General features: G+C 40.8%; 1 protein-coding gene across 5 annotated transcripts in view; it reads left to right on the plus strand.

Annotated features, from left to right (window-relative positions):
* The window catches only part of SYT2 (synaptotagmin 2), a 200348-nt gene extending 188223 nt beyond the window's left edge, over positions 1-12125 (plus strand). For 4 of the 5 annotated variants that reach the window (XM_089514301.1, XM_089514304.1, XM_089514302.1 and 1 more), the window contains 2 exons: positions 981-1114; positions 3351-4824. In XM_089514301.1, coding sequence (XP_089370427.1) covers positions 981-1114; positions 3351-3557 — 341 coding nt within the window. In that variant the 3' untranslated portion in view covers positions 3558-4824. Of the gene's footprint in view, positions 1-980; positions 1115-3350; positions 4825-10278 lie in introns of those variants that run through there. The other variant, XR_016280403.1, reaches the window with a different exon arrangement.
* Positions 12126-17508: the final 5383 nt, after the last annotated feature.

Consider the following 17508-nt stretch of genomic DNA (forward strand, 5'->3'; position numbering starts at 1 on the left):
GAAAATGAATGAAAAGCCTGCAGTGGTCAGCATGCCTATTTGCATTACAAATGCCCCTCCTTGCTTTTTCTATCACAGTGAAGTGTGGCCCAGCAGTTTGTATCTGAACCCTCATAGGACTTATTAAGGTGTCCCAAGGATGTATGGCCCATGGGCCTGTAGCTTCTGTGTAGTAGTTCTGGTATCCATGCCATTCAGAGACAGTAGTGATACAGTGGAAGAGGAAGAGCCTTCCCCTCCCTCCTTCCAACTGTCATCTTCTGGCCTGGGAGGGAGTGAAAGGACAGGCCCAATGCCATCAGGCCTGGCCTGGATTAAGAAAAAGAGCCCTCCCTCCAGTCCATCTGCCTTGGTCCAGGCCTCAGAGGGAGAGAAGAATGCTGGACCTGATCCCCTCCCCCCTCACCATTCTCTTCTCCTTTTGTGTCATGTCTTTTTAGATTGTAAGCCTGAGGGCAGGGAACTGTCTATTATCCCCTCTGTTGTAAGCTGCCCGGATTCTCAGTGATTGGGCGGCATATAAATAAATCATATTATATTATTATTAAATCCTATTATTATTATTATTATTATTATTATCATCATCATCACTGTGGAATGCTTGTTCTACTGTTTACCCTTGGCAGAAGGAGAGTGACTAAGAATCTGTTAAACTTCTAGGAGAGAAACAATAGAAAGAACACTGAGATGGTCCTGAGAATAGAATTACTAATGCTTTGAGCATTTCTTCCCTGCGTGAGACCAATTTGGCTCCAAGCTGGCTATTTACTACTGCTTATTGTGGGTCCAGTTAAAGGCATATCCAAAGGAAGGAAGACAATGTTTTCTTCACTAGAGGGGCAGCATCAATATGGCACATGTCCTTTAGTAGCTAAGTGGCTCTTTTCCCTTGATGTTTTTCTTTCCTGTACTCCTATTTTTGAGCCTGTGTTTCTATCTGTTTGCCCACAAAGTCTAACCTGTTTGGTCTTCCTACTCAGATCCCTATGTGAAGATTCATCTGCTGCAGAATGGGAAGAGGCTCAAGAAGAAGAAGACCACCGTTAAGAAGAAGACGCTGAATCCTTATTTCAATGAATCCTTCAGCTTTGAGATTCCCTTTGAGCAGATACAGGTTCACATGCTTCTCACTTGGGGAACTTTAGAGGGAGGGAGATGCAAAGGTGTCTCAGGTCACATTGCTCATCTGTGGGGTGATAAGGTTGTCTATCATTTCATTGTAGCCCGGGATCTTCCATGATCAAAATATTTTTCTTTCATTCTCATTTTAGCTTCCGATATTACCCACATTGCCCTCTTTTCACACCATCTCTCCATCTTTCTGTTCAATAATTAAGCTTCCTGGTGGCCACAACTGAGGAAAGGGTTGTAAACCCTCATGCTACCCTGCACTACAAGAATTTTAAAAATCCATTGGTGTCAGCAGGATGTTTTTATTTCTTTATGTCTAATTGCTTGGCTGGTCTAAGGAGGGGTGGGAAAGCTGATTGGATGAAGGTCAACCTTTTTTAAAAAAAAATTCTAGAGATTTCATAAAGGAAGGAATTTGCTCCCAGTTCTTGCTGTGTGGGCCTTATCCAAATGATAAGGTCCACATGTGTGTTTATCCATAGAATAGAATCCATTCTTATTAACAATCACCAGGTAGATTATGCATAATCAGTAGCTAGTATACATGTTGAAGTATCCAGAGAACCTTTGGGCCAGCAGAAACCATTGGTAAGACATTTCCTGGGCTCTTTGGTTACTTCATGCTACAGATATGAGATTGTGTGATTAGATATTTCAAAGAAAATAAAAACACACACTATGCACGTATATACCAATGTGTCATTCTCTTTTTGAGAACATGCAACCATATGCTGTCATACATGCAGGCTAATGCAGGATTGTTTTGGAAAGTCTTGGCTGTCCAGCCTGTCGACAGCATTAAGTGACCTCTATGCTTTCTGAATTCTGCTATATATCTATCTTTGTTCTTGTGTAGTTTTAAGTCATTTCTGACTTTTAGTGACGCTAAGGCAAACCCATCACAGGGTTTTCTCAGCAAAGATGTGGGTTTTCCATTGCTTTTTTCTGAAGCTGACTTGCCCAAGATCACTCAATGGGTTTCCATGGCTGAATCCTATGTCTCCCAGAGTCCTAGTGCAACAATCAAACCATTAGACCACACAGCCACTCTAAACATCTACTAGGTAATCATTATTATGCAAATCATGATACCTAAATTTAAATATTAGATATGGGTACAAATAATAGTTTTGAAGCAAGAAGCATACATTTTGATTGTTAGGTGATGCATGTTTTTGTGGCAGAAACATCAACTTGCAGTGGAGGTGGAGGATTTGTAGCCCTCCAGATATTTTAGAAGTCAACTCCTTTGGTCTGTGACCACTGGCAAAGCTGGGTGCAGTTGATGGGAGCTGGAGCACTAAAAACTTCTAAACCTTCTCTTTGAATTTAGTTGTCTTATATGAAAGTGTTTATCAGTAGTTGTATTGAAGACAATATATGGCTATGTTGACATATCAATTTCACAATTAATTAGGTCTTAAAAATGATTTTCTGGTCACTTAATTGATTTAAACTATGCAACCTGAATCTATCTCACTTCACTTTATATTCAGACATAAATCTCTCTTTTAAACAACTGGTATATAAATAGGCCTACAGCCCCATACAGACAGGCCAAAATAAAGCTGCTTCAGGTCACTTTGGAGGTATGCTGTTTAAATGATGCATGCACCCTAAGAGTCCAGAAGCTGTGCCAAAGCTGCGCTCCAGTCCTTAGGACTGGATTGTGGCTTTGGCATGGCTTCCGACCTCTGAGGATGCATGCAGCATTTAAACAGCATACCTCCAAAGTGACCCAAAGCAGCTTTATTTTGGCCTGTTTATATGGGCCCCTTTATATAGTTCTATTTGCATCATTTCACATAATGTCCACAATCCTTTTTTTTAAACTCTGTTTTTGAGCACATTACATCCCTGGTGAAATAGTATTGAATATTTCCCTTTCATAAGCCTATTGTTCTTTGCCCATTCATCCCCAAATGATGCCATTGTCATTAAGACCTGAGTTGTGAATGCATGCAGAGAGAGAAAGAGCATTGTCCTTTTTTAATAACAGGCATTTGCTTAGTGAGGAATCAGCTGCTCTGAGGAGATTAATATATAAAAATTAAGATCAACTCAATAATAATGACAACAACAGCAACAAGAACAATCATTTTTATTTATACCCTGCCTTTTCTCAATTAATATAATACCATAGTTTAAACTGTATTAATTAAAATAACATTGCAGTACATTCCTGAGTAATAATTTCTCTCTTCTTTCTTCTCCTTCAGAAAGTGCAAGTTGTGATTACTGTGCTGGATTATGACAAGCTGGGAAAGAATGAAGCCATTGGCAAAGTATTTGTTGGGAACAACGCCACTGGCACAGAGCTAAGGCATTGGTCTGATATGTTGGCCAACCCACGCCGCCCCATTGCCCAGTGGCATTCCCTGAAGCCTGAAGAAGAGGTGGACGCAGCTCTCGGGAAAAATAAATAGGCAGCTCCATACCCCAGCATCAGCTACTGAACATTCAAAGTGATCCAGAGCTATCAATACCTCAGTTAGGCAATGTTTGGTTTCTGTTCTGTTCCATTCTCTGAGCTGCAATACCCTTTCTTTGGTGGCTGTAGAGAGATTCCGGGTGAACTCAAGAACATCCTGGTTGAAAAGTTTTAAAGACACAGTTGCTCCTTTTGCATTCTTCAGAGTAGTTTGTCTGCTGCATGTTCATCATCTCTCTGTCTTGTTCTCTTCAAGCGCAAAGCAAGCTTTTTTTCTTGGGTTTTCCTGAGATTGCCATGAATAGCAGCACAACGTAGCTTTGCATTTATTCACTTTGGAATTTTCTTCCTTAACTCGGACTTTTGAATATTGTGCTAGGATGATACCAGAGCCTGATAATGTGAGTTGACCAGATACACTGTGTTTGCTTTGGAAAATAGCATGGTACATGAAGTGGTACACTTGAAATATATGAAAGGAATCATCACCCTTCAAGGCTTTTTTTGGCTTTGGCCATTAGAGTCTCAACAGAGAGGACAAGAAGCAGCTCTGGCACTGAAACATCTCTGGTTCTGCAGATAGTTGGTGAACTAAATCTTTATAATGGGAGGAGTGTGGTTCCAGGCATTGCCTGTTGTTTAATGATAATTGCCCTATAACATCTAGGTGATGCAGTAGGTATTCGGTGTCCTAGTAGTTTTCTGTTCTTAATTTGAAGAACAGAATAGTTATAGAAGACTATCAATCTTTTGTACCCAAATAACTATACCCATAAGCACCAACTCACCTGCCCAAATGCAGGGCAGAACACTTTTTTTTTTTTAAGAACAGCATCATGGGATATTTATGGAAATAGCCAGGCCTGGCACACTAACCATTCATGTGAAAACTGGAAGACTTACCCTTTCAGGTTAGTTAGATTAATAGTGCTGAAGTGGATGGGTAATTAAAAAAAAAAACTGTGGCAAGAACCTTCACACTGCTTGCCAGCTTGGGGTGGAGGAAACAGCCAGCTCTGGGTTGATCTGCATACATCTTCTATCATGCTTTGCACTGCCATTTTTGTTTTTCGGGGACACAACAGTCTGAAACCTAGAGATATTTAGTATGAAGGTGTACTCTTTTTTTAAAATTGAATTTGGAAGTGAAGGTGTGTGGGGGGAACTCAGATGATGGCTTATGTCTCTAATATTCTTAAGATCAGATCTGCTGGAGAGGAAGAATGAAAAGAAAGGACAGGCAGATTTGGCAATGATAGTATCATGTAATAATAATAATTAATAATAATTTGTTTTATTTATATACCGCTATTCCAAAGATCATAGCGGTGAACAGCAAGTAAGCTAATTAGCAAGTAAGCTAATTTGCCCCCAACAGTCTGGGTACTCATTTTAGCGACCTCGGAAGGATGCAAGCCTGAGTCGAGCTTGGGCCCTTTTGCTGGTCTTGAACTCGCAACTTTGTGGTTTCGAGTGAATGGCTGCAGTACAGGCATTTAACCACTGCGCCACCAGAATGCTATATTGATCTGACATTATGGATCTAATTCTCAGTGAGGAGAGAACTCCAAGAACTAATGCTTTTAGCTGGGGACTTTCTCCTTCCATCCCAGTGTCACAGTGAAATGAGCAAGAACATAGTGCAGGAGGTTAGAGGGACAGTGAATCCATTCCAACCAAATGACCAAAGATGTATCAAAGGCAACAGTGTCTCCTGTGCTGTATAGCATTGTCTGGCTGCCAAAACATTTATGGTCTCTTTGCTGATCTTGGAGGGATAAGCCATATTATCTTTGCTACCTAGTGTTTGCACTGATTGCTGAAAGGCCTCTCTATTTCATATATAGCCCCAGATATCAATGCCTTGAACATCTTGGCTCCTTGTCCAGATTTTGATGAAAGGAGGCAATTGAGGCAAGTGGGGGATAGGTACAGACACTAGCATCTTCCTTGAACCTTTGTGTTCCTGATGGATCTTCTGTTCTGCATTGCTTCAAATTCATTATCTAAAGGGATGATTCCAGGTGATGCTTTAATATCAGGTGATGTTTTGTTCTGCTTAACCACTATGGTAGAATGGAACACAGGGTTAACTTTCATATCCAGTATTCATTTCTGATGCTGTACAGTAATTAGTGCTGATTAATTTTTGGAATTATGGCTGACAATCGGGGGGGGGGGGGGGTGTTCTTACAGAAGACTGACAGTGGAGTCAGGAGAAAAAGAAGCAATTTTATGGGATGTCCGCAAAGTTTTGTGGTCATTGCATCTAGCAGGACTTGAACTGAAAATTGTGCAAGGGCCAAGAAAAAGAAAGAGTCAGACAGCTATTCTGTCTATGATGATAGGTGAATAATGCTCAGACCCAACTCAAGTTACAGATTTGGGGGTGCAAGATTCTATAATAATGGTGCTGTGTGAAGAAAATGCTTCTGTGGCTAAGGAAATGTTCATAAAGAATCTTGTTCTTTGCCATAGATTCTTCTGGATCAAATAGGCCTTGTTTACCCTCACAAACTTTATATTATGGCTACACAGTGAGATTGTGACCTTTGGTTTTATGTGTATAGGAGTAGAGATAAGCATATAAACAGAGGGAAAGAGAGAATCCAAGTATACTGAGAGAGAGGGGGGTGGGGAAGAGGAAGGTAGGGAGATGGGTTGGTCTTCAGCAACTATACCACCCTGTTATTTTGGCTATAAAGAGAAAGATTTTGTGCCTTCAAGGATATTGTCTGCATGGACTTTGTGCTGGCCTAGAAGGAACAACATGATTAACGCACAAAATAACATGGTCTTAGGCCTTGCATGTTGCGATCCTATGGAGAATGATTACTGTATATACTCATGTATAAGTCTAAAAATTTTAGTCAAAAAATTGACCCCAAAAATCAGAGTTGACTTACCCATGGGTCAATGCTAGTACTGTACTTTAACTCTTATTTTCAAAAAGGAACCATCCCCTGGTGAAAGACAAGAGTATAATCTGTCCTGGAAGCACTGACCCACCCCTATTCTCTCATCCACCCATCCTTTATTGTGAGCAGAGTTATGCTTGTTAGAATAGTGTAAGTTCTTTGGCATTGTTTTCCTTTGCTTCATCCTTTAGATCCTTTTTTACGTGGCCTTATATTTTACCCTTGACTTATCCATGGGTCATATCAAAATCCATAATTTTGGCCCAAAAATCTGCCCTTAGTTTATATATGAGGTCAACTTATAGCCAAGTATATATGATATGTGTTCAGAGAGTTGCTCTTTTCTTAGATAGATAGTGTTACTAATGAGAAACCCAAGAATAGTTCTCACTAAGGTGATAACCCAGTGTCAGGGCTGTACCCTGACTGCAGATGAAAGCCCTCATGTTTGATTGCCTCTTCAGACAATAATAATAATAATAAAATTTAAATTCCTGTTCAGTAGAATATTTGCATATCAGCAGACTATAGCCCTTCTCCCTTTTCTATACTGTCTTTTATTTATTTATTGGTATGGATTGGCATTGTATCCTGTGCATGTCCACCTGCAGACTGCTGCTGTAATTAATGATGCTACAGCCCAGAACCTAAGCATCAGAAACAAGCTATTTTAGTCACAAAATGGCCTGTTGGAAGCAGAGCTGAATTGAGGATAGTTCATTGAGAGTTAGGCAAGTTGGTCCTAGCTGTGAAATTTTCTGCTTTGTGCTAATAATGTAATTAGCCTCCATTCACTTTGGCTTCTTTCTCTTCCTATTCTAAATAATTGTAAAACTAGGGAGTAATTGCCAGCTGTTAAATATTTTTTGTTTTCCAGATTCTGAAGTATCTTCATATGTTTGAAAAGAAGGGGAGAGCTCTTGAAGGCTTTCAGCATGACTAACAGAGTTTAGAAAGGCTTTTGTGAACAGCAGCTTGCTTTTTTTGAACTACAACTGAAGAATGCTGGAAATTGTAGTCTATGAAAATAAATTTTCCAAGATCTGCTGGTTACTTACATCTAAGCAATCAGAATAAAGTCCTGCCTATAGGTGGTGTGATAGCACCATTTGTGGGATGCAGGATTCATTAAGAATAACTGCAAATCTAGAAACCTGGGTTTCTTATTCTGTCAGCCCTTCAGTGGAGTGGCTATGCTTAGGGGAAAAGGGAATAAAATTGATCATCAACACTTCTGTAAAGAAAGATTGTGTGGTATGGTTTATTTTTATTATTATTATTATTATTTAAAAGCACTTAAGGGTATATTAATCCTCCCAAACTCCTTTTATTGTGCCTCTCTTAGCTTTTAATGCTGCCACTGGTGAGGATATAAGGCATTAAGAAATAATCATAGAAAGGTGTCCTTGTGGAGTTCTGAATCTGTAAATTATGGTTCTTAAAGCTAAACCTGGCCCCATCAACAACCATATGCCATCAAAAAAGTACAGCTACAATGGCAGAAAATGACAGAGGGAAAAATCATAGGAGTTTCTTCCTGCATAGAGCAAAGCTGTGTTGGCATATTTAGGCTTGTCATGTGAAATAAGGAACAGGGCTTTTTAATAGTTGCAAAGAACAGGGGATTTCAGCAGGTTTTGTTTTTCATGCAAGCAACACCTGCTGAAATTCTCTCTTCTACACAACCACTAAAAGGAAGGGAGCCCTAGCCTTTATTTGAGCTGGCAGCCCTACTCATATATTATGCTTTGCTGGTTGAAAGCATGGTGGAGTCATAAGCCCTTCAACACTAAAGTAAACCGGAAGTGTCTCATTGGCCTAAAGAATGGAATGTGTGGGTATGTATGCATTTATATTTGTGTGAGTGTGTATGTTTATACTTCATAGTCTTTGAGGGTATCTATAGCCAAAATTCACTTGCACAGTTAAAGATGAGTAACCACTGTAGTAACCACTGTAATTACCCCCCCCCCAGTCCCCACCTATTGGGCAACACCCACTGTGCTGAAGGGGGATCTGTTTTTCTGTTGCATAGGAAGCAGCTGACTAATGTTCCCATCCCCTCCCATGAGCGATCTCTATTGTGACAGACAAAAGCAAGACCACTGTCACAATTTCCCTTCACACTGGAGATCACTTGCATGTGAGGATGGTTGAAACAGTCTTCTGCTTCCCAAGTGGAACAGACCCCAGTAAATAGAGATTGGGGTACTTTCGTGATCCCTGTGTATATCTAGGTTACACATCCATAACTGCCTAAGTGAATTCTGGTCTGTAATTTGGATACAGGCTGACAGACAAATTAGTATTATTTTAAAAAATAAAAACAGAATTGCTATGGTGCATTATAGGGCTGATTTTAATTTCACAGGTTATGCCACAGATTCTGTCACCTTTCAGGAGTGCACATTTTAATAACTAACATGTTCATTCTGACATAACCATGTGCATGTCAGAATCAATTTGTTCATACATTAACTGTGTGATGAGATCACACCCTTCAGAAGTTCACAAACTTTACTTTCTGCTTTGTACTGGTAATTCATATTGACAGTCAGTCAAATTAGGCTAATCTTTCCTTAATCCACAGTAATCTGTAAATCTATACATGCCTACCCAGAAGCCAAGCAGCAGCCCAACTTGCTGTATTAACAAATTCATAATCTGCAATCACCTGTAATTGCATTTACCTTGAGTTGGTGTTTCTGCTCATGTTCTTAAATTACATTTGGCTGGAAGGTGAGATCTACAGAAACTAGTGAGAGTAAGATAGAAGTAAAACCTGAAAGTAATGACCCTGGTCCACCAGCAGTAGTCATGGGTCACTAATTATATGTAACAATTGGTATTTCTAGATATGGGTACACATTCCAATTAATATTTAAAAAGTTACCCATCCAGTTAAATAGGGATCAGGTGGGCACTGTAGTACAGTGCAGATGAGAATCTTTATATCAGTAATGGGTGGAAGTCTGCTTATCTGCATGGATTACTCTTACTGGATCAGAATATATTTGAGGATCTTGAACTTTTAATAGATCATTGGCAAAGCAGCAGCAGCAGCAGCACAGAAACCTGACTCTGTTTCTGTTCCAGCTTCTGACAATCCAGGGTGTCCTCTCTAAAACCAATGATATAGAGGCATTATTATGTAAAACCAAGTCAGAATATAAAATAATTTAAATAATGGTGTTTCCAACTTCTGTTGTTTAAAATGGGGAAGCTGATAGCTTTAATACACAATATAATGGTTTAGTTTTTTTTTTAATAAATGGAAGGAAAAGGTGAACTGATTCAAGCCATCTGAGCCTCATCTAATTCCCATCATTTGTGTGTACTTATATATAAAATGATATAGAGATCTATTAACATAATTAAAATCCTCTTGTAAACAATGCATGATGACTAGCCAGTATGTAAGTAGCAGCATGCAAAAAGCAGAACCCGTTCACCATGCGTGTCACCATTGCCCATTTTCTAGACTACAGTCAGGCTACAGACTTATTTTTTAAATGTCGTGTGGATGAATTTATTTTATCTAATGAAATCGGGTAGGGGGGAGGGACTGGAAAAAAAAACTCCGAGAGTGAGAATGGTCGTAACAATGTAAGCTTATTTTCAATAAAAAAGTAATAATTTTTTTAATAAAAAAGCAACAAAGCATGCCTAATTCATTGATAAAAATCACTGAACGCAGGGGTAGGGTGGGGAAACATAACACCAATATGGCAATGAATTTCATCAGTGTCTTGTAACATATATTTACAAAGCTGTAACTTGAATTTTTACCACATCCAGGTAGCAGCAACATCGCAGCTTCAATGTTCTGTGTTGTGTTGAAGCATTTCACTGTTGATGTAAATTTAGAAGCCATATTAGATCACAGGCTGCCAGGATCCTGAAATGGGGATTGGCTGACAGGTGATTCTCAGTCTCTTTGCTCTCCCTTGCTAATGTCTTCCCACCTCTGTTGTCTGTATCTGTCTTTCCATCCGTGTCTTATGTTATTTCTGATGACAAATGTGGATAACGGAGAGCTGGCATAAATCTGAGGCCTTACTTTGGCTTGACCTCTGAAGGGAGAGCCTTCAGGGAGACTCCTCTCGTATCTAGCTATGAATGCATTCTTCTGAAGCCTTTGCTTAGCCTGTACTCAGCACCCAGCATGCTCAGAGGACCAAAGGGCTCTGGCAGGGCCCACTAGTGTTGATGTCTACTTTGGCTCATTCTCTCACCCTCTGTCCTGGGCTTATATGGTGGCAGCAATTCACTCTGGGAAGCTGACTATCATGGGATATTTTTCATAGTACCCTGGAGTACTTAACATAGCACTTTGAGAAATTAAATGACAGACAATTTTCCATACCCAGCTATTGTGAAACATACAAGCTAGATCAGGGGTGGGAATCATGCAATCCTTCTGATGGTCATAAAATGGGAACAGCCCCCATAGACCATTGAATCCAATCTCCTACCCAATGCAGGAACTCCAGCTAGAGCATCCCCAGCAGGGGCAGATGTCCTGAGAAAGTGACTTCACCACCTTTTTTGGCATTTGGTTCCATTGTCAAACCACTCTAATAATAATAATAATAATAATAATAATAGGATTTATTCATATGCCACCAAATCACTGGGAATCCAATCAAGAAGTTCCTACCAATGGTCAGTTGAAAATCATTAAAATGTAAAATCATTAAAATCATTAGACCTGGTCCTACCCTCTTGGGCAGCCGAGAACAAATGTACCCTCTCCTCTCTGTGACAGCTCTTTAGATAGTTAAAAAGTGCAATCATGTTACCCCCTCAGTCTTTATCAGGCTGATCATGTCCAACTCCCTCACTTTATCTCATATGTTTTGTTCTCCATACTTTTTATTATCCTTGTTGCCCTTCTGTGAATCTGCTTCATTGTTTATATTCTTCTTCAATTGATATGTCGAGAACTGAATGCAGTACTCCAGATGAGGCCTGACTAGTGGATAATATAGTGGGACAATTATTTCCCTTAACTTGGAACCTATGATTCTTTTAATGGGGGCTAAAATAGTATTTTTCTTCCCTGTTGCAGCATCACACTGCTGGGTCATATTCAACTTATCAGCAACAATAACTCCAAGGCCCTTTTCACATGTACTATTGCTAAGCCAAGTATCCCCCATCCTGTACCTAAGAATTTGGTTTTTGTAGCTTAAATGGAGAATTTTGCATTTGTCTCTGTTGATTTTCATTCTGTTAGTTTCAGCCCAGTTTTTGTGGAACTATACATACTATATGTGGAAACCCATTCTTTTGCCATTAACAATGCTAGCTACAGCTGTGGTGAACTGCAATCCAATAACATCTAGAGTCACATGATGCCCACCTTGAACTAGGTAAAAACAAAAAGGCTTCGCATGTTTGATATTCATGGCAGGGAGAGACCTCTGCCCCCTTGGCCTCCCATTCCAGCCATGCCTCTCTCTGTCATCCACAAACTTACAATACAATCTGAGTTGATTGTCATCTTGGATCTATTTCATTTCCCCCCCTTCTGGTGCAGCCCTAACTCTGCAGTACAGACCTCTGCCCCATCTCGCCCTGCAGGAAGCTGCTTTTAATGCCCCCTTCTCTGCCCTCATGTGGACTCTGTTTCTGTCTTTATTGTTAAATTGTTATTTTGTAATGATATGTGTTTCGTTATTAAAGAAACTAGCAGAAAGAACTAGTTCTTTGTGTTCCTCTTTCATGGTAGTGTGACTTCCTTGCTATACATAATTCATTGAATTTAGAAGAAACTGGGTGGGGAAATATAGATGCCAAGGAAGGTAGGGCCCTCTTACTAGTTATACAGACAAAGGAATTTAGGATGCTGCAGCACCTCACACAAGGACATTTATTGCAATGTCTTCCCTATACATCTCTTGAAATCATAGGGCACACTTTGCTCCCCCCCCCCCCCCCCAGCATCCTAGAAATGCTGTCATGGACTGACAAGTGTAATAGTTACCCCAAAGAAGATATTTTGGGTGATACAACTTAATGCATTGGAGTAAGAAAAAATGTATTGGGTTAGATCTGCATATCTACTAAAGCTAAAGATCATAGAATCATAGAACCGTACAGTTGGAAGAAAAGACAAGGGGCATCCGACACCCCAACAGATGGCCATCCAGCCTCTGTCTAGTTACTTTTTGTTTCAAGTCCCTCTTTGCTGCTAGTCACCCAAGAAAGACAGAAGACAGCATCCTTAAAGAGGTTTAATTCCCTGTGTCTTTTCCATATCTCATCGTAAGTTTTTGAACTAGACGGCATTTAAAAATGCTTTACCATTGCCACTTTTTGCACAAAGTTGAAAAGAAAAGACATAAAGGAATCCTAGCATCTTTGAGGCTGAGGAGAAGCATAAGCTTTTATAAACTCCAGTCCACTTCATCAGTTGCATCTGATGAAGTAGACTGGAGCCCACTGGGATCCATGAGGCACCTGATGTGGACTGGAGTCTATGCCAGAAATTTTTTTCAGTCCCCAAAATGCTACAGGATTCCTTTATATGTTTTTATGCTGCAAAATAGTAACGCTGCTTTGCCTTTGAGTACTATTAACAAGAGTCAGCTAAAGTGACTACAAATGATAGCAACAAATCAAATCCATACTGTAAGAACGTTGTTTCTAGGGCCACAGAATGCTACTTACACCAATTTCTAGCAAACTTCCAGGAAGGAGCTCTCTAGATCTTTTGCTTTAGAGCAGTGGTTCCCAACCTTCCTAATGCCGCGACCCCTTAATACAGTTCCTCATATTGTGGTGACCCAAACCCATAAAATTATTTTCATTGCTACTTCATAACTGTAATTAAATAGGTGTTTTCCAATGGTCTTAGGCGACCCCCATGAAAGGGTCATTCAACCCCCAAAGGGGTCCCGACCCACAGGTTGGGAACCACTGCTTTAGAGTATAGAGGCTGTACCTGCAGCTGTACTAAGGCACTTCTAAAGTGCTTTGTTGATTTATATTAAAACTAATGCAGCCATTCTACTGCTGCTAAAGCTGATAATGACAAGCACTTTTGCTATTGGGAGCAGGTGCACTGTAATGTCAAGGAGTGAGCTGAAATCCTGGGTGCAACTCTATGCTCAGTTAAACCTATTCCTGTACATGTCTATTTTTGTTCTCTATGGAGGCTGGTATTCCTATCTCACCTCCTTCCTATTTCCACAATGACCAAAGCCACCTCCTGGGCCTAGCATAGAACCACTGAAGCCTCTCCATCCTCCAAGACAGACATGGGCAGGAGAAATTGCAGAAGCAGCTGGCTGTGTTCCTCCAGCTAAACATGAAATGACTGCATGAGTTGCTGAGACCTCTGGAAGTCCTTGGTGGGTCTCAATTTTGCAATTATTTGCAATTGTATTTACTTTGCATCTGGCTGTGGGTACATAGCTACACACCTTTGTGAACACCTCTCTCCCCACACTCCAGGCACAAATGGCCATGGGGGGGGCGGTCTTCAGTGGGTCTAGGGAGTAGTAAATGCTTCAGTGCTGAACCATGCAGAATTGCAGCCATTGTGTGTCCATCTGTAATACACTGATAAAGAGTGTGAGCTTTCCTAACATGGATATTGTAAGGAGCACTTAGCTAAAGAACTTTGAATTTGAGTAGTCTGAAGGCCTCTATGATTATAAATTGCTAGCATTAAGACTAGACTTTAAATACCATGATTTAGTATGTCTGCAAACACACCACATGAGAGTCACAAGACTATGTCACTTTTGAAAATTTAAGTAGACAACAGGGCTCCTTGAGAGTACAAATACATCAACATACACTAAATATGGAGAGCACAGTGTTGGATTAGGGATTTTTTCCTTCGTATCACGCTTGCATGAATGCAGAAAGCTGCTAGATAAAAACCAGATGTAGGGGTACTTTGAATCTCTTTGTCCACCCCACCCTCCATGCTGGCTTCAGTCCTATTGTGTCTCAGCCTGCTTACTTTATTAATGGTATAATCAAAATACCATAATGTATATTTTTGATTTTATGTTTTTTAATGTTTTTAAAAAGTGATTATTAGCCCCATCCTATGTGAATAACACAGGGTATTCTTTAATATTTGGAGGAGCTATTTATCAGGCATTCAAAATCCAATCTAGGCTCGAGGTTTAATACACATAACAGCTGTTCAGTGTATGGAATTTCTCTCTGCTAGGATGAGGTCAGCAAAGCATGAAGACGAATGCAAGCCAAACACACCTTATTAAATCAAATGCACTGGAAGTGTTGGAAACTTGTAACATACCCAGGCCGTACTCACAAACAATTCTGCAACATTGAAAGAAGGCTGGTGGCTATGTAGGTAAGTAAGTAAAAGGTAGCCAAGAAGAAATCATGGACAGTTTTTGACCCAGGTTTCCCAGTTCATCCCAATGGTACCATCCCATATTTTTAGGGTCAACAATGCTGAAGTATTTAAATGCTATCTGTTTCTGTAATGTGCTGGACCAACATGGGTGGACAAGCTTGGCTTCCAGATTATACCTTGGGATGGTCAGAAATCTGGATAGAGTCAGAGATGCTTGTTTAGTGGTCAGAGTCCAGGACCACAAGCAGCAATGTTGTAGCTTAGAAAAAAAGTAGTATATCTCAGTAGGAGCCTGCAGCAATGATACAGCAGATCTTTATTGTCTACTCTGGAGAATCACAACTCAAGCCTCAACAGTTAAAGTGGGGAGAGGAGACAAAATGGAAGGAGGAAATAATGTGGTCACTGTGGCTACTCTGTTCTTTTGAGTAACCCCCTGTCCCTGTTTCTGCCCACCAGACTGCAGCAGTAAGACAAGGATTTCATTTTCTTTCCCTTCAAAGACTGTTCTGTGGTGGCAGCACACTGGTCAGCAAAGGTCCTGTGAAGCCATATGTGCCAATCACTCTTTTTATTTTCCCAAGTGTGTTACTCTGGGCCTCACATGGCAAGTATGACTACATTTGGCTTAGGAGGCACTTGGTTTAAAACAAAACAAAACAAAACAAAAGAGACACTCCGTCTTCCTCTCTCTCTGGACGTTTTTGGGCCATTAGTCATCTCTCCTAAGGTCCTGGGCTACAATACCATTGTATACAGAGACTAAGCCACTCCATGGTCTGGGAAAATGCATAAAGATGCCATTCTTTTCCTTGTTTTACAAGTCAGGCTGAATACAATATCAAACTGTTTTTGATTATGGCAACCCTATTACAGGCTTTTCCTAGCAAGATTTGTTCAGAGAGGGTTTACCATTGCCTTCCCTCTGAGGCTGAGAGAGTGTGACTTGCCCAAGGTAATCCCAATTTTCATGGCCAAGTGAGGATTTGAACCCTGATTTCCGATTCATAGTCCATCACCTAAACCACTGCACCACTCTGGCTCTCCTTTATTAATTTAAGAGTTGCAATTTATCAACTATCCAAACTTAAGCCCTGGGATGTCCCTGGAGTTTTGGCACATTTGATGCCATGTCAGAGAACAGAATTTTGTTTCTGCCAGGATAACATCAAGGAAGCATTCAGCTGGACATTACTGAAGCATTAAGTTTTTATATACACTGCAGCCTAAGACACCAAGGTCCGTTACAGACCACCCAAAAGGGGCGGTCTTGGGCCGCTGCTGGTTGCAGTGCGGAGGAGTTGCAGCAGCCAAACCGCGTGACTCCTCCGCTCTGCAAAGGAGCGCGAAAATCGCGCTCCTTCCAGCAACCCGGAAGAGACGCTGCAAGTGCCAAAGCGCGCACTTGCGGCGTCACTTCCGGGCTGCGATGTGCAGACGCAGAGTGCCCGTTCCATCAAAATGGTGGCGGCCGTGTGGAACGGCTGCCGCCATTTGTTACGGACTCCGTCCGCAACAGGGTAAGGGGCGTCTAGAAGAGACGCCCCTTTTTCAAAATGGGACGTCCTAAGGATGTCCCTTATGGCGGTCTGTAACCCGCCCAAGTGGGGTATTCCTTGTGCCTCTGTTTCCTAGCCATCATCCTACTGAAAATACCTCCTGCTCCAAAAATCCACTCTCTGAGGAAATTCAGAATAGCTATCAGTACAGTATACTCTCTGTCATCATTCTTCGAAGGAACACTATCTGCAATAATCTGGAACCCCTGGTTCAAATTGGCAGTTCTATTTACTCTCTCTCTCTCTCTCTCTCTATATATATATATATATATATATATATTTACTTTATACAAAAAAGTATCATTCCAGTAAATTCAAGAGGGAAATCCAGAGGGAGGACAACAGAGATCCCACGTTCACTTGAGATTGGTGGGCTGGAGCCTAGACAGTTTTGTATAGAAATCTCAGAAATAGAGGCAGAAATGCCAATATCCATTTTGTCTGCAATGTCAGTTTTAGACAAATGCATGTATCACTTCATAAGATGGCGGGCAAAGTGATTATCATTTTTCACATCTCCCCCGTGGAGATGTTCACATAATTTACAAATCCTTATACAGCACGCCCACACCATACGTGGGCTTGAGGTCACGCAGACAGCAAGCCCTTGAGCGTATGCAGGATTTGCTTTACGTGGGGTAGGTGGGTCTGGAATGGATCCCCGCGTAAGGCGAGGGCACACTGTACTACGCTATATTCTGAATAGCAGGCATATGGTTGCTTACCTTAACTGTAGTTCTTTGAGAAGTCATCTGTGAACTCACACAAATGGGTTAACTGTACCCACACAGTGCATCATTCAGAAACTGCTAGAGCTATTATATAAGCATTTTGGCAGTAGCCCCTCCCACTCCCTGACAAGATGAGGGGAGGATGTGGGTCAGCTCACAGATAACCATTTGAAGAACTAGTTACAGATAAGCAATTTGTGCTCCTTATTCATGGTCTCCATGACTTACACAAATGGGAGACTAGCAAGCTAATGACCATAGTGGGAATGTCATGCTAGGCAAGAAAACAACACTGCTCTCCTGAATGTGGTTTCAGCCCTGGATCTTGCATCTATTCTATAGTGAGAGATGAAAATCAAACACTTTGACCATATAGTCACTCTGCAAACAT

Source organism: Sceloporus occidentalis, unplaced genomic scaffold (assembly GCF_023333645.1).
Source record: "Sceloporus occidentalis isolate IW3139 unplaced genomic scaffold, rSceOcc1.0.p SCAF_3, whole genome shotgun sequence".
NCBI lineage: Eukaryota > Metazoa > Chordata > Lepidosauria > Squamata > Phrynosomatidae > Sceloporus > Sceloporus occidentalis.